This window comes from Thamnophis elegans, chromosome 3 (assembly GCF_009769535.1).
Source record: "Thamnophis elegans isolate rThaEle1 chromosome 3, rThaEle1.pri, whole genome shotgun sequence".
Lineage (NCBI taxonomy): Eukaryota > Metazoa > Chordata > Lepidosauria > Squamata > Colubridae > Thamnophis > Thamnophis elegans.
This window is the reverse complement of record NC_045543.1, coordinates 74584386-74611130: the sequence shown is the minus strand read 5'-3', so window position 1 is coordinate 74611130 and position 26745 is coordinate 74584386. Positions and strand designations below refer to the sequence as shown.

General features: G+C 38.1%; 1 protein-coding gene across 5 annotated transcripts in view; it reads left to right on the top strand.

Annotated features, from left to right (window-relative positions):
• KDM4C (lysine demethylase 4C) overlaps nucleotides 1-26745 on the top strand; it is a 240010-nt gene that overhangs the window by 10435 nt on the left and 202830 nt on the right. For 2 of the 5 annotated variants that reach the window (XM_032213186.1, XM_032213185.1), the window contains exons 2-5: nucleotides 14309-14354; nucleotides 15171-15336; nucleotides 18620-18795; nucleotides 24426-24540. In XM_032213186.1, the coding sequence (XP_032069077.1) occupies nucleotides 15193-15336; nucleotides 18620-18795; nucleotides 24426-24540 (435 nt within the window). In that variant the 5' untranslated portion in view covers nucleotides 14309-14354; nucleotides 15171-15192. Of the gene's footprint in view, nucleotides 1-12660; nucleotides 12861-14308; nucleotides 14355-15170; nucleotides 15337-18619; nucleotides 18796-24425; nucleotides 24541-26745 lie in introns of all 5 variants that reach the window. The other 3 variants (XM_032213187.1, XM_032213183.1, XM_032213188.1) reach the window with 3 other exon arrangements.

The window sequence follows — 26745 nt, the reverse complement described above, 5'->3', positions numbered from 1 at the left end:
AAGGCAAGCGGCAAGCCAACACTTCAAAGTCGTGCCGGCAGGCAGGGCTGGAGCGAGCGAGCGTGCGTGCGTGCTCCGTCCCGGTGGGTGCATGAGCGGAGCACTTTTCCAGCGCTCCTGTGCCTGGAGAGCTCCCTCTGCATATGAGCCCGGGATCCGCCGTTTGCGCTCCCTTGCTCTGCCTCGCCACCCGCCTTCCCTATCTAGGGACTCCTCCAGCAGAAATAGCAGAGTCGCGTCGAGCGCCGCTCTGCCTTTCTCTGCGCTCTTCCCACCTGGACGCCCAGAGCCTCCCAGCCCGCCCGGCCCGGGGTGAGTCAGCTGCAGTGCAGCGGGCGGCGATCCCGCCACCCCCCCTCACTCGCCCCGCCCGTCACTTACTCTGAGTTCGGAAAAGAAGCGGCGGCCCCAGGTGGCACTTTTTGCAGAGGTTTTCCCACAGCTTGTCCGGAAGTGGAGCTGGAAAGGCGAGCTCGCTCCCCGCTCACTCGCTACGCTACCCCGCCCATGCGAGCGGCAACGGATGGGCGGGGCACTCATGCGGCATGCTAAGCGGACTCCAGCCAATCAGTGAGCTGGCTGGGATGGAAAACTTTAAGCACGCTGCGTTTTCCATCCCAGCCAGCTCACTGATTGGCTGGAGTCCAGGCCAATCCAATCAGTGAGCGGCAGGCTGGGCTGGCTTAAATTTGTAGGTAGGTAGGATAGAGAACAGAACGATGATCCAGCCCAGCAAGCTAGCAGCTGATGGGCGGGAGCTGCGAGCGCCAAAAAAAGCGTGCTTTTTAAAAAAGCGGGCGGGACGCGGGAAAATGCATTAAAAAGCGGGGGTGTCCCGCCAAAAGCGGGACGTCTGGTCACCTTATGGTTAACCCAAATTTTGGTAAATAGTGAACCAAGCTAACAACTATTAAAAAAGTTAAGTGAAAGACTGTTTCCTGCACAATAGATTTCATAAAGTTGCAAATATAAATAAACAATATTTACAGGGAGGTTTGGGACACTATACTGCACAGGGAGCCATAGGGATTTTTTGTTCTTATTCAGAATGTGAACTATTGTTTTATGTTAACAATTCTTTTGATGTGTCTCCCATTTAGCTATGACGTTAGCTTAGGACAGTGATGGCAAATCTTTTTTCCCTTGGGTGCCAAAAGCGATAGTGCATGTGTGTGTGCCAACACCCATAATCCAATGCCTCAGTGCAGGCTCCACACCCCCTGCACACATGCAGGCACTCACCCGCTCACCCCACAACAACCCCTGTGGATGCGCACGCGACCCCTGTTTTGGTGCTAGCAGGCCTCCCTGAAGCCTTCTGGCACTTAAAATGGGGTCTGGGGGGCACTGCCTCCCTTGCCCCCCATTTTGGTGCTAGGAGGCCTTCTTGAAGCCTCCTGGTACCAAAAACGGGGATGGCTTTGGCTCTCCTCTAATGGGAGAAGTTCAGCACTCAACCTTGACTTGAAGTGAGGAGCTGCTCTGGATCCTCATTCACCAAATGAGTTTGCCTCACTCAGTGGGGTGGGGGAGGGAGGCCAAAAAGAGAGCACACCCCAAGCTACTAAGCTGAAATATTGCAAGCGCTATGAATCACACACTCCCTTTGCTACTTGGGAAAGAAATTGGGAGTTCTCCCTCCCATTTCATTGCAGGAGATGTGGCCAGACAGGTGAGGATAACTCCCTAAAAAGCCCGCTTGCCTCTTTTTTCCCACCCCTGAGTGGGAATCGCCGAGAAAGGGGTCAGGAAGGTGGCAGCACTTGGCTGTGGCATGTTTGCAAGCTATCTGAAGTTGAGCCGCCTATCTGACAAAGCAGGTCCAGACAAGAGCAAGAAGGAAGGGGGGCTGTTTTCTGGGAAGAGGGGATGGGGACAATGGCCATCGCTCCTTCACGTCTTTCTCCATCTGACCTTTTCCATTTCTGGGTGTGCATGCGCTTCTTAAGGGCCTTTGGATTGAAAAATGACAACAGGCAAGAACCTTTGAGTGCTTTTGGAAATTAAGATGGGCGACGATCAGCTTTTCTCACCCGTTTCCTCTGCCTTAAAGGGCAATGTGGATGTCTACATGTATGTGGGCTCATGCATGAATGCAGTTACTTGAGCTCGGCAGTAATAGTGCACAGGATACACAACTTTCCAGTAAACAGCCCCCGCTCCTTCTTCCTCTTCTCTGGACCTGCGTCACCAGACAGACGGCTCAACTTTAGGCAGCTTGCAAATGCGCTGCAGCCAAGCACCACCACCTTCCTGGTCTCTTTCTCAGTGATTCCCACTCGGGGGTGGGAAGAAGAGGCAAGCAGGCTTTTTAGAGAGTTATGCTCATCTGGCAGTGGCTGAGAGAGCCCACCCATCTGGCCACCTCTCCTGCAATATAATGGGAGGGAGAACTCCCAAGCTCTTTCCCAAGTAGCCGAAGAGAGGTGTGTGATTCATAGAATTTGCAATATTTCATCTTAATAGCTTGGGGGTGGCTTTGGCACTCTTTTTTTGGCCTCCCCCCACCCCATTGACTGAGGCAAACTCATTTGGGGAATCTGGAGCAGCTTCTCACAGTCACAGTTGAGTGCTGAACTTCTCCCATTAGGACAGAGCCAAAACCATCCCTGATTTTGGTACCAGGAGGCTTCAAGGAGGCCTGCTAGCACCAAAATAGGGGGCGCACATGCATGTGCGGGTGGGGCGGGGTGAGCACTAGAAATGGGGTATGGGGGAGCCATGGCACGCCCCTCACCCTGCTGCATGCACATTCCCCTCCACTACCCCCTACCCTCGCGCATGCATGTGTGACCTCCGCTTACTCTCCACACATTCACAGGCTTCTCCTGCCAGCAATAGAGAGCCAAAAATCATCTGGCTGGCAGGAGGCTTGCGGGCATGTGCTGTGGATCTGAGCTGGGCGATGGCTCGTGTGCTCGCAAAAAGTGCCATAGGTTCGCCATCACAGGCTTAGTAGTTATAGGTGCATTTAAACCTATGTCAGATTTCCTGAGACATATGTCTCTTGGGGTTTCAGATGCACAGTAATTTATCTTTAAGTCATCCTCTGAGGCAGTGAATGACTTTCTTTCTGGTTACTAAAAACATAAATATTTTACAGATTAGAACACAATGGTATCCATATATCATTATATATATCAAGGGATTAGCTCAATATATTAGCATGAGATCAGGATTCTAAATGAATATCTTAATGTACCAAATATTGTTTTCTACTAGCCTATCTGAGGCAAATTCAAAACAAGGATGACCTCTCCTGGAAACCCATTAAACTAAAAAGTTATATTCAGTCAGATAATCATGGACAGATAACATGAGATAAGATTGGATTATCTTCTTTTCCAAATTGTATGTCACTGATTTTTCAAAAATGTGTAAACGTGCATAGTTATAAAATAATTTCACTTTCATGAAGTTCTATTTATATACTTTCAAAATGATGTCAAACTACTTATGCTTGTACCTAAATTATCTTTACAACTGTAAGATTCTGGATAGTGTTATTTATTTATTATATTATAAATTTATAAATTTATTATTTCTTAAATATCCCAAATTCCTTAGTTTTTCATCCACTGCCCGCTTTGATTTTTTTGCAAAGCTGCTTTGTATTTTTCTACCTTTGAGCTGTTTTTTTCAAACAATTTCAAACAATTAATTCCCATAGCATTTCTTAATAAAACACTTCATGAGCTGTTTCTCAACAGCAATCCCTAGTTTTTATAAGGCAACTATACTTTTATCTATAGTAAACTAAATTGCTACAAAGAATAACATACTAGAGTGTGTAGTTTACATTTTTAAGGGCAGATATATTGATGAGTAGTATTAAATTCTCTTTAAAAAAAGATTGTTTCATGCACAAAATTAGAGAAGCCCCACAGTGTTGCATCATCTCTAAACTTTTAATTATGAGTGCCACTGAAAATGTTTTTTGTAAGGAGTGGCAGTGGCAGGAGGCTCCGCTCACTCACCTGGATGCTTCTGTGCATGCGCAGAAGCATTGTGCACACGTGAGCACGGGCAAACTGGTAGCACCGGGACTTGAAACCCATCTCTGACTAGGATGATACGGCTTTGCTCCTGATTGAAAACACTGTTGTGAAGAGATGCCAGTATGCATCAATAAGAGCATGTACAGATTATCAGAGTCATGAAATCAACAAACACATATGGAACCTGAATGCATTTCTAGCCAGACATTTATCCAAGCCCCACTATGTAACTTTCTGATAACCAGGAGTAACTTTCTGATTCACTTACTTGCACTGTATTTGCTTTTTGGTTTTCTGGAAATTCTGAGGTTATGGCAATTGAAAACTTCTCCTATGTTAGTGGAGATAGCAGCCAGACTGGGTTTGCTCTGTTCAGTAACCAATTGGACTGGGTCTACAATCTGTGATGTCATCATGCACTGGTGGCTCCTCCCAGTTCTAGACTCAGTCCAACCTGGACAGACGTAAGAATTGATCTTTCCTTGCTAAATTTAGGATTATTCGACAAAGATACCCTTAACTGGCTTTTTTTCTAAATTTTCTTACCTTTTAAATTTTTTTTCTCCTCCTCTCCCTCAGATAATGAATAGGTTGAAGTTCTTCTATCATTTATTTGGACTCCATGATGTCAATTCAAATCCAGATAATTCTCTGGGATTATGCTTTTAATCCTGTGATTGCTAGAGGTGTGCTATAATGCACTTTTGTTAAAAACAATCTATCCTACAGCGTTCAGTGTTCAGTGTTCAAAATCAGTCTGCTACTATATTATATATTCTGTTTCTCTCACTAAATATATTTGAATTTTTACATGTTAGAATTTATTAAGCTAGGCCATGCCCACTCCGGCCCCCAAGGTCAAATAGAACCCTGATGCGGCTCTCAATGAAATCGAGTTTGATGCTCCTGCCTTGGGCCACTCACTTAGTCTTAGCCCTAGGAAGGAGGCAATGTCAAATCACTTCCAAAATCTTGCCAAGAAAATTGCAGTCTAGTCCATAACTCAAAGGCAACTATAATGATTTAGTCTTTAATATTTAACACATTTATATATTAAATCTCTCTACATATTGTATAAAATGCATGTATATATATATTATTTGACACATAAATATTTAATATAAAATATTAACATTGAATATTACATATAAAATACACAGAATGTCTATATCCCACAGCTAATATTTAAAATTGCTCAAGAGTAGCACTACATTGCATCAGCAGACGTGTTGGTAGTACAATAGGTTTTAAAATATTGAACACATTTAGGCTTTCAGAGTATCTTGAATGTAAGCCATGATAGTTCTGCTGTCAATGTGCTGTGTAGAATGATCTCAATTGAGGAGTAATTGGAAACTTAATCTGTGCTTGTACAGGCAGGTAAAAGTTTAAAGCTTATTATCAGTGCCATGTGCTCTGGATATATTTTATCCTTCTCCTCTCATCCCCACCCCATTTTTTATACAGTTTAGGTCATTTGGAATTAATAGTATTGTCGCATTTTATAAGCAGCTTTTGCTTCTTGCTGAAAACACAAGTGTTAGGTTTGTGAACTGTGTTAATCAAAGTGTACTTAATTTTTGATAGACAAGATTGGTTCAATCAATGCTTCCTTTTGTATGTTGAATATTATGTTAGGCTACAGTTAATTGTCTTTTGTTTCCCAATATTTAGATTTTTTTCAGGGACAGTACATTTTAGTGAAACCGGATAGTCAGAGATTTCACAGTCACATTATTTATTTCAATTCACCAGTAGATGCCATACTACGGTATGTTAAATAAGAACTGTATATCTTCCAGTAACTTGTTTTATTATCAAATCTGTAGATTTAAGTTAATAATTCATATCTGAATATTTGGAAAATAAACACTGTGCAATACTTCGTTTGACAGATTTGACTGCTGCAAATATTTTGTACTGAGAATAGATGATCCTCTTGGCTCCTCTTGTTTGGAAAAAAGTCACAGCTGGTATATTATAATTTGGACACGTGAGAGTTGTTAACTGTGGGCTGAATCTGAAGTCTTTGTTATAAGAGAGTAGCAGTGTAACATTATATCCTGCTTAGCCTTAATTCAAACTAAGAGATTTAATTAAACATAGAATATGTATACTGTGTAGTTTATGTTCTCTTAGCTTAGGTGGTTATTTCTATTGTAGACAGACATATATACTGAAAAACATTTTGTTCACAGTTCGCTTACTGTCTTTGTATAATTTCTCTAAGATTTGGGCTGCAAATTGGAAAGTCTAAATACAAAATTATATAATAATTAAATTGTAACCATCCATCAAACTGTAAAGTTCAATTATTAATAATTTTAAAAATTATTATTATTATACAATTGTATCACAGCGGCCAGTTGTTTCGCCGGATTTGGCATTGGTTACTAGTCGGGCCCCACCCAGGGGCCTAGGACGTCGTAACGTATTTTCGTACTATGCGTGCAGATCCAAGCAGTGCGGCATTTTGCATTTGACTGATGGTGATTTTGTCAATTTTTAACTGTTTTAAATGTAATTCCAGTGCTTTTGGAATAGCACCCAGTGTGCCAATTACCACTGGAATTACCACTGCTGGTTTGTGCCATAGTCGTTGAATTTCGATTTTTAAGTCCTGGTATTTTGCGATTTTTTCATGTTCCTTCTCGGCTACCCTGCTATCACCTGGTATGGCGATGTCTATGATTGTGACCTTATTTTTCTCAACCAGTGTGATGTCTGGTGTATTATGTGCCAGTATTTTGTCAGTTTGTTTACGGAAATCCCACAAGATCTTGACCATCTGATTTTCGGTGACTTTTTCAGGCTGATGTTCCCACCAGTTTGTTGCTGTTTTAATATTATAATTTTTGCACAAATTCCAATGGATCATTTGTGCTACTGAATTGTGCCGCAATTTATAATCAGTCTGCGCAATTTGTTTTACAGCAGTTGAGTATGTGATCAACAGTTTCAACAGCTTCTTTGCAAAGTCTGCATTTGGCATCATCAGAGGATTTTTCAATTTTGGCCTTAATGGCATTTGTGCGGATAACTTGTTCTTGCGCAGCCAGGATTAGTGACTCTGTTTCTTTCTTTAATGTACCTGTTGTTAACCATAACCAAGTTTGTTCACTGTCCACTTTATCTTTTATTTTTTCCAGAAATTGGCCATGCAGTGCTTTGTTCTGCCAACTCTCCATTCTTGATTTTATCACATCTTTTCTGTATTCTTGTTTCGTCTGTTGGGCCTTCAGTAGATTTTTGTTCTTTACTTCGATTAATAGATGTTCTTGACTTTCTTTTAAATAATCAGCAAGTGCATGTTTTTCTTCTTCAACTGTTTGCTTCACTTGTAATAATCCTCTGCCACCTGATTTTCGGGGCAGATATCGTCTATCAGTATCACCACGTGGATGTAAACTGTAGTGCATTGTCATTAGTTTCCTGGTTTTTCGGTCCAAAATGTCCAAATCAGCTTGTGTCCAGTTAACTATACCAGCTGTGTATTTTATAACTGGTATTGCCCAGGTATTTATGGCCTTGATTGTAATTCCACCATTCAATTTAGATTTCAAAATTTTCCTAACTCTGTTGGTGTACTCTCACCTGACAATAGTTTTTACTTCTCCATGCTTGATGTTATCCAACTGCAGAATGCCTAAGTATTTGTAGGCTTCATTTTCGTTGCATTTAATTAGTTGGCCATTGGGCATTTCAATTCCCTCACATGCAGTGATTTTGCCCCTTTTTATGGATACAGTGGCGCATTTTCCCATGCCAAACTGCATTGAAATATCGGTGCTGAATACTCAGACTGTGTTTGTCAATGATTGGATTTCTATTTCTGACTTTCTATAGAGTTTCAAATCATTCATATATAGTAAATGCGAAATTTTTTCAGCTTCTTTGGCTGTTTGGTAGCCTAATTTCATTTTTTTAAAGATTACTGATAGTGGGATCATTGTGATGATGAAGAGAAGAGGTGAAAGTGAATCACCCTGGAAAATTCCTCGCTTGATATTAACCATTCTGTAGATCTCATTCCCTACTGCCCACTCAGTTCTCCATTGTTTCATCGCCTTTTCAGTAAAGGATGTAATATTTTTGCTAATGCCAGTTGTTTCTAAGCATTTTATGATCCAACTATGTGGCAGTGAGTCAAATGCCTTTTTGTAATCAATCCAGACCATATTCAAGTTCGTTTTTCTGTTCTTACAATTTTCTAATATCATTTTATCAATTAGGAGCTGATCTTTTGTGCCCCTTCTCCTTCTTTTGTTGCCTTTTTGCTCTACTGGCAAGATGTTGTTTGTTTCCAAATAATCCATCATGTTATCTGCAATAATGCCTGTGAGTAATTTGAAGGTTGTTGGCAAGCATGTTATTGGTCTGTAGTTTTCAGGTGTTGTTTCTTTAGTTGCATCTTTCTGAATCAAGTATGTTTTTCCAGTTGTCAACCATTCATCAATTTGGCCCTTTTGTAAAAATTCATTCAGTTGCCTGGCCAATATTGCATGTAAACTGGTCAGATATTTGAGCCAGAAACCATGTAATTGGTCCTTTCCAGGTGATGTCCAATTCTTTACCTTTTTTACTCAATTTTTGACCATCTCAGTTGTTATTTCTAATACTTGCATTTGTTTGTTGCCAATGCTTTTCTCAAAGTCATGTATCCACTTTGCTTCCTTATTGTAGTCCTTTGCATTTTCCCACAATTCTTTCCAGAATTCAACTGTGGCCTGCTTTTCTGTTTTTTCACTTTTGGTGTCACCATTCACATTAAGACTTTGATAAAAACGCCGTTGGTCTGATCGAAATTGCTGATTTTGTTTATACTGGATGATTCGTGCCTCATATAATTTTTCTAGCTGTTGCTGTTATCTGCTGTTTTACAATCTCTACAGCTTCGTTGATGTTTCTTGTATCCAATCTATATCTTCTGATTAGCCGATCTATTATTTTGTTGTTTTTAAGCCGTTGCTCATGCATGTTCTTTAAGTTACTAGCATCTGCCCTTAATTTTTTGACTTTTAGTTCTAATCGGATTTTCCACTTTGGCTTTGATGCTTTTTCTGTTGTGTGACTAGGTACTTTGATTTTAATGCCTAGTTCATTAGTGACTATTACAGCTGCTCTGTACATTAACTGGTTCATTTCCAAGATGGATCCCGATTCAATTGTTGAAAACACTGCATTAACCATTTTCATGATAGGGGCCAAAATTTTCTTAGGCACAGTTTTTAGTGATGGTAAACGTTGCCTTTCCTCATTGAGCAGAAAATGCTCCATGATCTTATCCTTCAATTCTTTTTGTTTTTGAGTTAGTTCATCAGTTGGTTCAGTGATAACTGGTTCTAGTGGTGGTGGTGTTATTTCCTGCCCGAGAGCATCTTCTGGGAGTTCTATTATAATGTCTTTAGTTGTGTCTTGAATATCAGTTATTTCCGCTTGTGATATTTTTTTTTGGTTTTGCAATTTGCCTGAATTTCCTCAAGTTCAACTTCACTAAACACTTTATTCCGTATAATAAATCGCCTTTGATCTGCTAGTCATTGTTCACTAACATTTGAATCTGGATATTGTTGTTTCCGTAATTCATACATTCGCTTTAAATAACCTCTTTTTTCTGGCTCTGAGTTGTAGTAACAAGCCATTATGGCACGGTTTTCATCTGCACTATATTTTTGTCATTTTGTTGGCTGGTCCACTTGTAGCCCACTTGTCGACGGATGTCCAGGGCCCCCCACATCCGCCGCAGCCCTTGTTAACCTGAGCGACGACCGATGCGGTATAAAATTTTTATTCGTTTCTTTCACTATATTGTATGGGTTGGCGGGTTTTTTTCATGGGGCCAGGTTGCCAACCTGACCCCAACCCTCCTCCTTTCTCATCTGGGCTTGGGACCAGCAACGGTGGAGTTGTTGTTGTTGTTATTATTATTATTATTATTATTATTATTTAATTGGTCAATCACTTTCTCTGTTGTGGGTATTATATTTTTCTAATTTTTTAGATCCTTAGGGGAAGATTTTGAGATTCTAGTGTTTATTAGAGCATTTTAGTGTTTATTAGAGCATTTTCTTTAGGGTTGAATGAGAAAAAAAGTTAATACACTTACTGCATTCTCAACACATGATGTTTCTTGAAAAATGTTCATAAATTCATTGACAATGCAAAGTAGATAATTAGGAGGAAACAATTAACATTACTGCAGATTTTGTGTAATACTTATTTGTAGTATCTCTAGAAACTATGGACTGAACCAAGGAATACTGAGAGGGGTCTAATGTGGATTACATACTGAATTATATTTCCTTATTTCTGCTAAAGGAGCAAGCCTTCCAGAAGTTTGACTTGATAGACATAGAAATGCACAACCCATATGAAATTACTCAATAAGTAGCATATTAAAAATATAGGGTAAACACAGAAGCATCTGCAATTGCATTGCATTGCAGCATTATTGTTCTGTGTCTATCCGCTCCTTGCTTAAATATGTATTAATTCATGAAAATGAATGTACAAAAATATTAGTGAAGAGATAATTATTTATATTTTAAGAGAATTTAAAATATGTTTGAGATTTTTTTGTTTTTTGGATTGGTAAGAATCTTTAAATAAACAATACAGTTCAAATGGATTTACAAAAGCACTTAGAAAAGAATGATACAAGATGTTTTACCCACTGGGGTAATACACCCCAGTGCTAATTGCTAAAATAGAAACCTCATTTTTAAGATCTATCAGAAATGCAATAGTCAGAAGGATTATTCTTTTATATTTGGTGACCATGGTGTAAAGAGTAATACTTCTGAGAGATAATTTATTTTGGAATAAAACACATTTTAAAGGTTAAATTCTCTTTCCTGTTAGCTATTTTTCTGTTAAGTATTACTAAGGTTTATATCCATATAAGGTATACCAGGTTAGCTCTGTATATGACAATGATATATATTTTATATCTATTACTGGAAATAATCCATAATTTCGTCTTTAGAAGAAGTATTCAGTAAAGCATGTATTCATGTCAAAAATAACTTCATATCTGAAAAAAAGTTTAACAAAATTGGTAACCATTTAGGGATTATAATTCTATGCATTGACTTTATCATATCCAAAGTTTGGCAGTCTTAACATGAGGTTTTAATATATTAACTTCTGCTTTAATTGTTAAATAAGGATAGAATATTTAGACTTGACAGAAAATTTGTTAGTTCATTGTGATTTATGATTCAGATTGTACTGGCCATTTTAGTTAATCAGTATTGAATTGTTTTTAATAATGATTTGAAATTTTGGATTAATAGAAGAAACTTTATTATATAGTACTGATCTAACTCTGAAATTCTAATTTTATTTGTTTATTCCAACTTTATATTATTTTTACAAATAACTACTTCTTCCTCCTATTTTCTCCACAACAACAAACCTGTGAAGTAGATTGGGCTGATGATTGGTTCAAAACCACACAGCTGGCTTTCATGGCTAAGGCGGAATTTGAACTCAAGCTCTCCTGCTTTCTACCTTGGTGCCTTTACCATTAGATCAAACTAGGCAGCTTGTAAATATCTTTTCTATTTGCTTTGCATTTTTCAATTTTTCTTCTGTTTCCTGTTGGCAGTATTTTTAGAGAGCTCCTAAAACAAGTAAACTATTACTACTATTATACGACTTTCAGTGAAAACAAACATTTTTCAGCTACCTGGATTCCTAAGCCAGAATTCCATCGGTTGAATTATAAACTAAATAGAGTTCTTGATATCCTATGAGATATACAGTATTTCTGTCTGCAACAGCTAGGTATGACCATATTCTATACTAGTTGAAATAGAAGTTACTATCTTAAAAAGCAGCCTCTTGAAAAACACAATGCTGTTGTATCATCTGGAACTGACCAAAACATGGATAATTAGAAAAAGACTCTTTGTATAATTGATTCCATGCTATTGATCACAGAAGGGTAGAAAGAAGAACTGCATCTATTGGCAAATCATTAGATGGTTTTGAAAAGACTGATATGCTCCCAATTGTTTCAATGAAGATGTAGCAAAATGATGTCTTGTTTTAACTGTTGCTGAAGTTAGCATGTATGGATTTTTGTAAAAGGATTGTAACATTTAGTTTGTAGTAAAAGAACAAACAGTCTTTATCTTTTCCACAAAAGAACAACTCTAGCAGAGGCGGGTTGCTCCTGGTTTGGCCCAGATTGGGCGAACCGGTATTAGCGGCGGTGGGAGACTCCGCCCCCTGACTCTCATGCACATGCTCGAACTGATAGTAAAAAAATTGACAACCCACCAATGAACTCTAGGGTTCTTTCCTATATTCTTAGTTATGAGGGAGGGACAGTGGGAGGACATTGCTTTATCAGCTGTCTTTTTGCCATGCCTCAAATATGAGACTAGCAAAAGTGCTGCCCTCAGTTAAGAGCAGGAAAGCATCTGCTGCTATTATCGGGAATGATAGCAGTAATTCCAGAAAGATTGGAGATAGGGGAAGGAATCCACCATGGTGGTAGATGCCGAAGGATCTGCAATGGGGTGGGGAGCATTGAAGAGGGAAAAGAATCCCTTTCTTGTTTCTAGCTCCTCTGACAGTAAGCATAGAGCAAAGGGTAGATGGAGGCTGTGGAAGTCAGTATTAATAAGGAAGAAATGTTGCTCTTCTCTCACAGCCAAAGAAGAAATGCCCAAGGAGCTACATGAGGCCAGATGAGAGGAGCAGTCTAGCAGTAAGCAGGTTGCAGCCCTGCAGGTCACTCATCTCCCCAAGCCTTTTGTTCATGTGAATCAGAATCTTGGCACAGAGGAAGGTTTCCACAGGAAAATATTTGGAGTAACCTGGGCTAAAGTGGAGGCTCTGGTGTTAAAATATGTGAGTAGGCTATTTCTGTGACAGAGCATAGGGGCTATGTAAACAAACTGTCAGGAATAGAAATAATCTTCATCCCCAAACCTCAAGTTTTATGTGGAAGAATAAACTGTATAATATTATCATTTATTGTTATATTGCATTGTATTTATCAATGTTTGGATGCTCTCTATTGCCTAGCATTCTAGCTGATTGAAACCACAAGTAAATAAATGAATGGGATACCAGAGGCCATCAAAAGAAATTGAGAATGAGCACAGTGTCTGGGTTTTCCTGTCATTTTATCAGCACATAAGCAAGGAAGAAGTTTTCGTGGGCAATAGTTTTGAAACTAGACTGCTGTTTCTATGCTTGAGTTGATTTGTGCTGCATCAAACTACTCAGTATGGAGCTGTATAGTATCTGGGGCCTGTTATGTCTTGTTTAAGAGAGTCTGTGGGAGAATCACTATGACTTTCATGTTAATGGGAACCGAAACTACTAGGATTAAATAAGACATATATCTTTAGAGTTTTTGATACAATATTTTAAATAGATTTTTCTTTTCTTTTTGTTTGATAACCTTTTAAAGTTAAATAAATGTGCTTAGAAAATAGAAATATACCAAGAAATAATTTTGCTTGGCTTAAGCGGAGATACAAATATATAAGATATCTATAATAAACCTACCTATTCTTGTTTTTTCAGTTCTCATATCTTAGCAGTTTATCAAAACATATTTGGCATTTAAATACATGATTTTTTGTCATAGCTATGATAGAATATTGAAGAAATCAAAATTAAGTAACTTTTGCTACATATGTGTAAGATGTCAACATTTTAATCAAGTGTATTAATCAAATCTGATAGATATTGGAATAATTTTATAAATTTGTTGGGCATCAATTTTAGGTAATCCTCATCTTACAGTCAGAGTTTCTATTGCTAAGCAAGGCAGTTGTTAAGTGAGTCATGCCTGATTTGTAATCTTTTTTGTCATAGTTTTTGAGCAAATCATTGCAATTGGTAAGTAAATCACACAGCCAAGGAAGCAAATCTGGCTTCCGCCCTTAACTTTGCGGGTCAGAAGCCAGCTTGGCAGGTGGTGCAACAGTTGAGAATCAATCATAAGTCTTTTTTTCAGTGCCATTGTAATATCAAACAGTCACTGAATTAATGGTGGTAAGTTGAGGACTACCTATACATTATTTCTGACAAATCAGTTAATGATTTTGACATTACAAAATTTCTGATGTAATTTCAATTGTCTCTTACTGTACTTTTTCCTGTTAGCTGGTTTTGCTGAGTGCTTGTTTCACCTGCTGAGTGCTTTTAGATTTTTTAAAAAAAATTTAGGACACTTTTATGAACTCATTTTAAATTAAACAAATTTTATATATTGAAAAATCTATTGTTTTATTACTTATGCAGTAATATTTCTCTTTTTTCTTTCATCTCTTTCTAATCCATAGGCAGAAGAAAACTGAGTTGAAATAGACGAAAATACAGAATTGGCAGGTAAAAATTATAACTCCTCTATCATCTTCCTCACCAGGTATATAGATTTTTAAAATAGTTTTGAATTTTTAACCATAGGAATTATAAAAATTATTTTGTATTTGCTTTTTTACTTCATGGGTCTATTAATCCCTTTCAAAATATGGCAAGACTGGCATTTCATTTGTGAAAGCTTTTAAAAATATTCTATATATAATACGTTCAGATAGGTTCAAAGGCAAATTTGTAGCTGCAATGGCCATTGTGGAAAAATTTTCAGAAATTATTTTTTCATATCATCTGCCAACCTTCAAACATAAAAAGTATCTTTCAGCTATTACAGAGAATAGAAAACTTGTGTGTGGTTCAGTTAAATTGCCGCATCTGAAATGTAAAAATTCTACATCAAAGACTGGGTTAATCTAGAAGTGATCTAACTTTCTTCTTTAGACTGTCTTACTGAATCTCTGTATTTATGTCCCAAAGTGATTACTGCACACATAGGAATTAAGTACCAAGGCCCACAGAAATGACCTGAGAATTCTTGGAAATGTTTAGAGACTGAATCTAGATAAATATAATTGCATGTAGAATAGAATTATACTGAAGGCTTAGATGTAAAGTTATGGTGATTAAGTTTTTAGACTTTCTGGGTATTAACCACTATTTTCTTTCAGTCTGTTTTGGTTTTAATGACTTCATATTATCTTGAAGTTATTGTATAAAATCATTGTAAAAATAGAACTTTAAGAATGCAAGTTTAAATTTAGATAAAACCCATTTATAATATGTTGTTCAAATAGAGTTCATAATAATCAATATGTATTTCCTTATCAGCAGGTCTTAACATTGAGCAGCCATGGCTGCTCAATCATTGGACTCCCCTCCCAATCCAAGCTGTAAAATTATGACATTCCAACCAACAATGGATGAATTCAAGGATTTTAACAAATACTTGGCGTATATGGAATCAAAAGGTGCTCACCGTGCTGGTTTAGCAAAGGTACTTTTTTTAAAAAAAAAATTCTAGATGGAGGAACAATGAATGTTACTGCATTACAGATAGTCCTTGACTTGTAACAATTTGTTTAGTCACCACTTGAAATTACAGCAGCACTGAAAAAAGTGACTTATGACTGTTTTTCACACTTATGACCATTGCAGCATCCCCATGGTCATATGATAAAAATTTGGATGCTTGGCGTTTGACTCTGGTGGCACAGTGGTTAGAATGCAGTATTGCAGGCTAACTCTGCCTACTGCCAAGAGTTTAATCCTGACCAGCTCAAGGTTGACTCAGTCTTCCATTTTGCTGACTCTATAAACCATTTAGAAAGTGCTGTAAAGCATTATGAAGCAGTATATGTCTAAATGCTCTTGCTATGACGGTTGCAATGTCCTAAAGTCATGTGATCATCTTTTGCGACTTTCTGACAAATAAAGTCAATGAGGAAGCCATATTCACTTAATCACCATGTTACTAACTTAACAACTGCAGCAATTCACTTAACAACCGTGACAGGAAGGGTTGTAAAATGGAGCAAAACTCACTTAACAACTGTCTTCTTTAGCAACAGAAATTTTGGGCTCAATTGTCGAAAATCGAGGACTGTCTATATTCACATCTTAAAAGCTTCTACTAAATGTTTATATAATACTATACTTACTTAGCAGTATTATTTTAGCACAATAACCAATTACCAAAATACAGTGTGGAAACACTCATAGGTTGTGCTGCGATGTAATCCCAAAATCACAAGAAAGAAGTGTATCTGATAGCTTTTTCTTAGAAGCTGAATAGAGATATAAGAATGATCAGAACCCTCAGATAAGTCTCTCGGGATCAACCAGAAATTTCTTGGTACTATTTTCTGTTATTTCTTGGAGTAGTATGAATAGAATCATTCCAAAATGGAGACTTCTCCAACTTTTCCAAACTCTCTAACAAGATACAATGAGATTCAAAAGTGTCAAAAATTTACATTATCCCATTTCTCGCCAAATATATATAATCTACCTGAGTGACCATGACAGTCTTCATGTCCTATATTAATCTAAATCCGACTGGAAAAGAACAAGCCAAGCCATTTCATATAAGCGCTTCTTATATCTTTTATCAGCTTGACCAATGAAATGTTAGATACGTAAGCATGGTCAAAGCTTATTTCTGAAATCAAGATCTCGTCAATGCCTCATTTAAGGGTTAGGGTTGAGAAATAGCCTGCAAGAAAGAAATATGTTTTGTCTCAACATTTGGGAGATAGAGTCTTGTAATGGCATAAACTTATGTAAGAATCTTATTGGCTTCTTCAAGGGACAGACTATAAAAATGAGTGAAACAAGTATTATTAGATAGTGTAGTGCATGGGTTCCCCAACCTGTGGGCCACGGCCCACTACTGGGATGTGGCCTATTTGCAACTGGGTTGTGTGTGTGATGGGCCCGCACGTGGACATGCAGCACCACTTGTGTGAGTGATTGGTGCTGGCGCCTGCAGCCCCAGTCACATGAGCACCTGCCCCTCACACAGACCTATTCCCTCCCCCCTGATGGGCTGCCAACCCAGAAAGGTTGAGGAATGCTGGTGTAGTGGACACCCATAGCATAGTGCTACTTACAGTACGGTAATCACAAACTCAGTATGAATCCAGGTAATTTGAATAATACTCAAATTTTCTCATGATAGTGTACAAATGGAATCTGACTTTTGTTAGAACTATTAAATGTATCCAGCAACCCTAAAAAGCTCCTTGGATGTAGTTTATATCCTGCTGTATTCTATCATTACTATAGCATAGGTCTTAATGATGATGCCTCTATTATGCTTGAGTTTCTCCTGGATCTACAGTATGTCTTCTTCTCTTTTGCTACAATGCCTGCAGCTACATAGCATATCATGATGCTATGTGTATTCTAGTTTAACATTTTATTGAGTTATAAGATATTGTAAAATACAAAATACAAAACTAAATAGAAAAGCAGTGGGGTGGAAAAGGGGAAAAAGAAGTGAGGAAGGATAAAAAAAGAAAGAAAAAAAGCATTAACTTCCGACACACTCTGTTGCAGTAAAATAAGACATTAACATCAAATCATAACATTTTGGATGCTTGTATGTATTCCAACATGAGGTAAGAGTGCTTAGGGGACACTATATCAAGCTCCTATGAGATATTGGTGTTTCATGTACCAAAGCCTGCCACTACATTTAAGCAAACATTCTCTAGTGGGGGCAGTCATTTAAGAACACCCATCAGATCATAGTGCCATGAATTTGAACCATTGGTCAGGCAGATGAACATGTACATTATATTAACCATTGAAAGAGGAGATAAGTGGATCATGAGTGACTATGAGCAGGGCATCTTGATTGAAGAAAAGTCACAATTAGCACATAAAATCTAGCTGTTCAAAAGCCTTTCTAGGCACAGATGCCACTTGTTCCACAAGGAGGAGCTGTGAATTTTGAAAAGCTTCCAAATTGTGCAAACATATACAACTCTCTTCAAAGTGAAAGAAGAAAAGTCCTTGGAGTAATTCAGGCCACAAACCAAAACCGCTCCCTGTCAGAGGGATTTAGTTAAAAACTCTTTTTATTCATTCATATATGACAGCCTCTAGGCAATGTTAACATTTGCCCGGTTAATATCATCAAAAATATTTGTTGTTTGCTGTTTTTTGAATCACTAGATTTAAACCCAAATCAAATCTTACAGTTATACATAGACATACCTATAAACAGATAAATGATGCTTTTTTAAGAAGCAATATTCTCATATTGAGTTTATTCTTGATTCTTTGTAACATACAAGTTTTACTCTTGGTCCATAGAATGTGGTACTGCTACAAATTATGGAAATACATCCATAATGCAGTGGCATAATGTAATGGATTCACTATATATTTTAATATCTATAGGGAACTTAATGGAAGGATGCCACTTTTATTCAGCATTATTCTCCTGAATTGACTCCCAAGGAGCCATTTAGATTTACCAACAAGCAGTCTTTCAGACAACAATTGTTTATTTTAAAATTAAAACAACAGAGAATACAGTCTTAAAAAAGAAATAGTAAGCGTCTAAACATTATGCACCTTTAAGTCAGTGCATAATAAACTGTTCACAAATATTGCTATATTAACAACTTGGTTAATACTATGGAGATATAATCTATCTTTACATGAACACTTTTAGGTGATCTTCCTAGGTTTACTTACACATATTGTCTGAATGTAATGTTTTTCTCTTCATTGTTTAAAATTAAATTTAAGTCCTTCTAAATTTTTAGGTGATTCCTCCTAAGGAATGGAAGCCAAGAAAAAGTTATGATGATATTGATGATCTGATGATTCCAGCTCCTATTCAACAGATGGTAACTGGTCAATCAGGTCTCTTCACTCAATACAATATTCAAAAAAAGCCAATGACTGTGAAAGAATTTAGGCAACTTGCTAATAGTGACAAGTAGGTATATTCATTCCATACTTCGTTTCATAAAGGTGCTCAATTTAAATTACATTTAATTAACTGCATCTGTTGTTAATTATATTTAAATTCAGTTGATATTTTTCTGATACCTGGCCTAATTTATTTTATGGCGGGCAACCCCTCCATAAAGTCAAAATAGGGCACTTACTGGGAAAAAATGTTCTGTTTGGGACTTGTATAACTCTTCTTTGGTGCATTCAGACTTTTTATCCTTGAAATTCAGAATAAATGATTTATTTATTATTCTTTATGATTTTTGGTAAGTTTCTTGATTAGGAAAAATAAATGAATAGAGGTTTACTGCTTAGATATCTAAGCAACTTATTCACAGTAAGAGAACATTTACTAGGAATGACACTGTGATAAGAAGGATGTGAGATAGTTTTATTCATTTATCTTTCCATTCAGTTTATATTAATAAATAGATTCCCTTGTATTACTTCACTATTTTTTCTTTTTGCATTTTATTCCTGTAGCTTAAAGCTATTTTCTCAAGACAGTATTATTGATTTCCAAAATATTAATTTTAGAAGTGGCCTCTTTTTTCCAATGTATTGTTGAGGACGGGGCCTTATCTAGAAGTTCTAATCTGATAGACTTTTGCAACCATCTTCTTTTTTAAAGTAGAAAGTTTCTGTAACTGGAGGTCTGCTGGTCCAGCATTCCATATACTCTACTGAGAGTCCATTATTGGTACAGTTTAGCCTGTTACAGCCTAGCTCAGCCTATTCCAAGAAAAGTATGTGGCTAATCTCTGAATAGATAGAATATGAGACTAGACAAGAACATCTTGATCATGGACAAGTCACTTTGGATGGCTCTCTGACTCTCTGAATGGTTTGAAATGTTTGCACAAATGTCATCAAAGGAAAACAATAGCACTTGCATTCAATGCTTAACCAGTCCAGTAGTATTACTTGGCTTGGTTACAGTACCTAAATTCGAGCAAAATGGGAGTGAGTTTGACTCACTCTCAAATTTGCCCCTCTCCAGTAAGTTATGATCCCCAGTTTGAGAATCCCTACCAGTAAGAATTTTAGACACTTTTCTAATGATTTTGAAGCTCTAAGTTATATAATAAGTTTTCAAGAGAAGTAAAACTACTTCAGTTGCCTGAAATACCAATGATTTCATTCTTTGAAAATAATTGTTACTACTATTAGATAATTAAGAGTAAGTATATTCCTTTATTTAAAGAAATTTTAGTAGTGAAATGGGCAGGATCCTGACCAGAAAATAAATTTGGAGGATTTGGCATGATGGCAACTGAACATATTTAGGTGAAGTTTATGTGATTTGATGATTGACGTATGTAAATCCCCAGTTGCCCATGACAAATCTGGTCACAGTACTTTAAAGCTAAAATCAACCTCCTCTTTACTGATGTCCAGTGCACCATATGTGCATTTCCAGGAAATTTGTGATAGTCTGAGCATGTGGACAAGGTTCTTTCAGCTATAAACCAATTCTTTGCCCTCTTGATCTGTAACTAACAAGACTGATTGGAACTGAGGGTGGGCATTTGTAGCATTGTATGTTAGAAATGTACCTAGCTGTGATAATAGATGTTCTATTCTATTCTATTCTATTTATTAAATTTATAGGCCGCCCAATCCCGAAGGAGTCAGGGCGGCTTACAGAAATAAAATTTTAAGAAAAAGGTTAAAAAGACAAACAGAAGAGAACTGATTTAAAAAAAAACACACATCATGCACCCAGTATAAGCTGGGCTGGACCTCAGTCAAGAGGTCAACAGTCCCAGGCCTGCCGGAATAGCCAGGTTTTAATAGCTTTTCGGAAGGCCATGAGAGTGGGTAGGGTCCGAATCTCTGGGGGTAGTTCATTCCATAGGGCCGCAGTGGCAACAGAGAAGGCCCTCCTCCGAGGTGCCGACAGCCGACATTGTCTAGCTGATGGCACCTGGAGAAGGCCCACCCTGTGTGATCTTATCGGTCTTAGGGAGGTGTGCGGCAGAAGATGGTCTCGTAGATATCCGGGTCCTGAGCCATGTAGGGCTTTAAAGGTAATAACCAGCACCTTGAATTGTGCTCGGAGACCAATAGGGAGCCAGTGCAGCTTGCGGAGGATAGGTGTAGTGTGGGTGTACCTTGGTACACCCAATATTGCTCGTGCGGCTGCATTCTGGACTAATTGTAGTCTCCGAACACTTTTCAGGGGCAGCCCCATGTAGAGCGCATTACAGTAATCCAGTCTTGTGACGAGGGTGTGAGTGACTGCAGTGCCCCCCGGCCCAAATAGGGTTGCATCTGGTGCACCAGGCGAACCTGGGCAAAGGCTCCCCTGGTCACAGCTGACAGGTGATGTTCTAACGTCAGGTGCGGATCCAGGAGACCCCCAAGTTGTGGACCCTCTCTGAGGGGAGTAAATTTTCTCCTCCCAGACTCAGGGATGGACTAGTTGGGCTGTCCTTAGGGGGGAACATCCACAGCCACTTGGTCTTGTCAGGATTGAGTGCAAGTTTGTTCACTCCCATCCAGACCCTAACAGCTTCCAGGCACTGGCACATCACTTCCACCGCTACACTGAGTTGGCACGGGGCGGACAGATACAACTGAGTGTCGTCCGCGTACTGGTGGTATTTAATCCCGTGCCAGCAAATGATCTCACCCAGTGGCTTCATGTAGATATTAAATAGGAGGGGGGACAAGACTGACCCCTGTGGCACCCCATAATTAAGGGGCCTAGGGGTCGACCTCTGCCCTCCAACCAACACCGACTACGACCTGTCGGAGAGGTAAGAGGAGAACCACCGTAGAATGGTGCCTCCCACTCCCACCTCCTCCAGCCGTCGCAGAAGGATACCATGGTCGATGGTATCGAAGGCCGCTGAGAGGTCAAGGAGCACTAGGATAGAGGAATGTCCTCTATCCCTGGCCTGCCAGAGTTCATCGATCAGTGCGACCAAACCGGTTTCCATGCAGTAACCAGGTCTGAAACCAGACTGAAAAGGGTCTAGGTAATCTGCTTCATCCAAGGACCATTGGAGTTGAAGGTCCACCACCTTCTTAACAACCTTCCCTAAAAAAGGGAGGTTGGAGACTGGACGATAGTTTTTAAGAATAGCTGGGTCCAGAGAAGGCTTCTTGAGGAGGGTCTTACCACCGCCTCCTTCAGAGGTTGTGGAAAAGATCCCTCCCGCAAAGACGCGTTTGTAATTCTCTGGAGCCAGCCTCGTGTTACCTCCCTGCTGGTCGAAACCAGCCAGGAGGGACACGGATCCAGTAAACAGGTGGAGGCACTCATCGCTCCCATGGCCTTGTCCACTTCCTCAGGGGTGACAAGCTGGAACTCATTCCAAGAAATCAGAGCATCTCCATTGGTTCTGTCCAAATGGAGTCAAGGTCTGTCCGAATCTGAGTGATTTTGTCCGACAGAAACTGAGCAAACTCCTCAGCCCTTCCCTGTAAGGCATCCCCCGTGTCCTCTCCTTTCAGGAGGGAATGGGTTATCCTAAACAGGGCGGCTGGGCGTGATTCTGCGGATGCAATAAGAGCGGAAAAATATGCACATTTTGCCACCCTTATCGCCACTAAATAAGTCCTAATAAAGGCTCTTAATAGTGTTAATTTACTTGCATTCTCCTAAATAAAATAAGTAATCAACTAAATATTTCTGTATAAGGAAGATGGTACAGCACACTAAGAGAACTTGGAAAGAGGTATGAAGAGAGTGGTAGTTGACAATTAGACAAAGAGCAATGGGGAATGAAGAATTATCTGCCTGAAAACAGTTTTACATAGGAAACTGAGGTGCCAGTCTATGAGTCACATGAGATCTTTTAAAATTGTCTGTGTGACTTGCAGTAGGGCTTTTCTTTGTCACAGTTTCAGTGCTCCATTGATTGGTGCTTTATGGGAAGCATTCTTGCACTGGAAAGCTCTTCATGATAGTACATGCTGATGCATGATCTTTTGGCAGCCTAGGGAAAAGATTGCTAAATATCCATTTCCAATTGTCAGCTAGAACTCAGGAAACTGAACCAAGTTCACTGGCAGAAAACAGTGAATATTTATCGTCCTCTCAAGGGATCTAAGTAAATTTTGCTGGGAAAAAAAAGATTACCAAAAGGGGAAAAAACTCATTTCCCCTTCCATCAAAAAACTCATTTCCTTCCATCAACGATGATATCTAGGATTCTGGTGCAGCACCTAATGTTTCAATTAGTGTCCTTAAGAATGAAAAAGCTACACACCTGTGTTGGATTTTCATTTCATTTTTTTCTTTAAAAGGTAAAGTTAAAGGTTCCCCTCACACATATTTGCTAGTCGTTCCTGACTTTATGGGGCAGTGCTCATCTCCATTTCAAAGCCGAAGAGCCAGCACTGTCCGAAGACATCTCTATGGTCATGTGGCTGGCATGACTTATAATATGATTTATAATAGCTTATGCAATTTTTGAAAAAGGATTTTGTTTTAATTTTATATGCAACAATAATAAAATGCATTTAGAACAAGATGTAAAACATTAAAATAAATAAATTTTATTAACTGGACGATTGAACTACTACTTGTGTAAAGTTGATAGTAACCGGTACAATAAGATTACAAAATGTTTCAATTTTTCAAGAAGATTAATAGACAGACACATATATGTATGCACGTAGATAAAATACATAAACACAGCATTCTTTGTAAATCTAAGGTTTATTTAAAAGTTTGTTTGGTTATACAAGGAACATATATATATATGTTCTATATGTTGTGACTATATATATATATAGTTATATTTATGCTGATAAATAAATAAAGGGAGACTAGTATAGATCTATTTCAAGCTATTTAGCTCTCATCAGCTAGCCACACCCTTGTTGGGAATCGAACCTGTGCTCAACAAGGGTGTGGCTAGCTGATGAGAGCTAAATAGCTTGAAATAGATCTATACTAGTCTCCCTTTATTTATTTATCAGCATAAATATAACAAATGTAACAAAAAGGCAACAGTAAAAAATATTGGGTTTCTGTCTGGATGGTCTCTTGTGACGAGCCGAAGACAGAGAGTGGAAGTGTGACCTTCCTCCCATATTTGGGCATACCAGGGGTTGTGACTTTATATATATATATATATAGTCACAACCCCTGGTAAGCCCCAATCATGGGAGGAAGCCAACTGCTTCCATCATCAATCGGCTCGTCACAAGAGTCCATCACAACAGAAACCCAATATTTTTACTATTGCCTTTGTTATATATGTGTTTTTTTATTTGTGCTGATAAATAAATAAAGGGAGACTAGTATAGATCTATTTCAAGCTATTTAGCTCTCATCAGCTAGCCATACCCTTACTGGGAATCGAGCCTGTGCTGTATTGCCTCTAAGGCAGATGTGTTAACCATTGAGCCACAGAGCTCGACTCCTTATCAGGCAGCCAGGGAAGAAGGTATATATTTAGAGTCCCAACCCCTGGTAAGCCCCAATCATGGGAGGAAGCCAACTGCTTCCATCATCTGTCAGTCGGCTCGTATATATATCTATATGTATGTATATACATACATACACACACACACACACACACACACACACACACACACACACACACACACACTAATTCTTTGAAACCATTGTCTTTTTCACTTTTTCTTTTACAGATATTGTACTCCAAGACATTTAGATTTTGAAGACTTAGAACGTAAATACTGGAAAAATTTAACTTTTGTGGCACCAATCTATGGAGCAGATATTAATGGAAGCATATATAACGAAGTAAGCACATTATTTGTATCCTCCGAAGCTGTCTAATATTATATTATTTTCACTACAAATAAGAAACATAAATTGAATATAGCTATGGTCCATTTCTTTTGAGTGCAGGTATATTTTATGAAATGAGCTTATAGCCTGTATCCATTTGGATGTTTTAAATATAAAATAGATAATCACAAATTTATGGTAAAAATTAAGTCTTTAATTGGGTCATGCATTATTGTGTTTTCTTTGAAAGGAATAAGCTAATAATCACATCCTTATGATGTCATATCTCAATAATCATTTACATATTGTGTAAGTGGCAGATGTCTGTAAAATATTTTCCTTGTGCCTTCAAGTCAGTCATGATTCCTGGTGACTTTATGGACAACTCCCTGCAATTTTGATAGATGGCATAATTATGGGAAATTGGGTTAAAAAATTGACAGAAGAAAGTAATAAAAAAAAGAATAATGGAAAGCATGTAGGAGATACTAGGTTATTAGCATGTCTTTATACATGTCTCATCAGAAATTTGACACTTCTCAGGTAAATGTAGCCACATGGAAACTGAAAAAGAGCAGATTGAGGGATAAATAGCCAGTTCTGTCTCAGAGTAACGAAGTATGTTCTGACACCTGTGCCTTTCCAGATATTCTAATCTGAAAAGCACTTTGGTTATTTCTTTATCAGCCACCAGATGGTAACCTTGCACAAGAATAGATATCATTAGTATTATCTGCTGTTAACGGAAATCTAAATTTAGAATCATGATCTCCCATATTTATTCACATTAGGGATTTTCATATATTCAACAATGATGGATGAAATACAAGCTTAGAAATGAGGCAATGGAAGCAAAGAATAGGGAAGAAAACAGTTCATGGTGAGTTCCTACAACTCACATGAAACCATATGTGAATTGTTTTATTAAGAATAAAAGTAATTCAGGTATCTAAATGGAAGCTACTTATTTTCTATAATAAATCAAGACTGTTACTTTATGAAGCTTCAATTAAAAAATGCGGCTACAATATATGTATTTTGGCATTTAGTGTTTTGAAGAAGGCATTGAATATGTAGGGCAAATGGAAACCTCTGAAATTAATAAACTCGTGGTAATTAAAATGGTCATGGTTGAACAAGTTATTTAAACATAAACAATTTTATTTTTGTGCAATAGACATTGAAAAATTGGAAAGGACTGTAGCTCAGAGATTTATCATATACATTTTATGCAAAAAAATCATTTCAATCTATGACATCTCTAATTGGGTTCAGTAGAACTGAGTAGATCAGTCAGTGGTTTGATTTGTCATGAGAATCTTTATAATCTTTTCAACTTGGTTGTGCTTTTCTTCTAACATAAAACAATCTTGCCAGTAAAACAGATTCAAGAGAGACTTCCGCACAGTTTAATGGTAACCAGTAGGTTAGCTGACAGATTTTCAAATGTGTCCATATAAAAGAAAGACCACCTACTAGACACAAGAGAGCATTTGATAAACAACTGGAGACATAAAAGATGGCTCTTACAAATTTATTCTGGATTGCTTCTGAAGACACACCTACATACAAGGCTGTATGCCATATAAGACTTGGGTTTAAATAATTTTATTGCTGAAGTTATTGCTGCATCTAGCAAATAGAACTGTATCATTGGACATCTTTGATTTGGTTCTTCCATATTAGGGGAGATTACAAAATGGCTCCTAAATATTTGAAGAAATGTGTATTTATTCAGTACTGATATTGTTTGCTTCCAATTATGCTTTCAATTATTGCATATTTTAGTAAACCTGACAGCTTTAGTTTTGGCATCATTAATGCCCCAGGGTTTGTTTGTTTTTTCCTTGCTGTGGTATGTTGTTAATATCTGCAGACTCAGCTTTATGTTTAGACCCAGTCGGGTCTAATATAAATATTTTTTCATTGGGGAAAAAAATTGACAGTGTAGGTGACTAATCTCTGCTGCTCTTTCTTTGCCCCTGATTTCCAATAAACATTTACAAAATTGTATGGATATTGACACCATACAAACATTTTTGTTTTAAAGCTTGTGAGCTTCAGTGGTGGTTTCTGGCTGGTACGGGCCGGTATGGCCATACCAGTAGGAACCAGGAGCAGCTAACAGCGTACCGATACGGTGGTTCATTTGGCCCACCCACCTGCCAGTGTTCTATACTTGTTTTTAAAACAACCGGCCAATTGTGCAAGCACGGA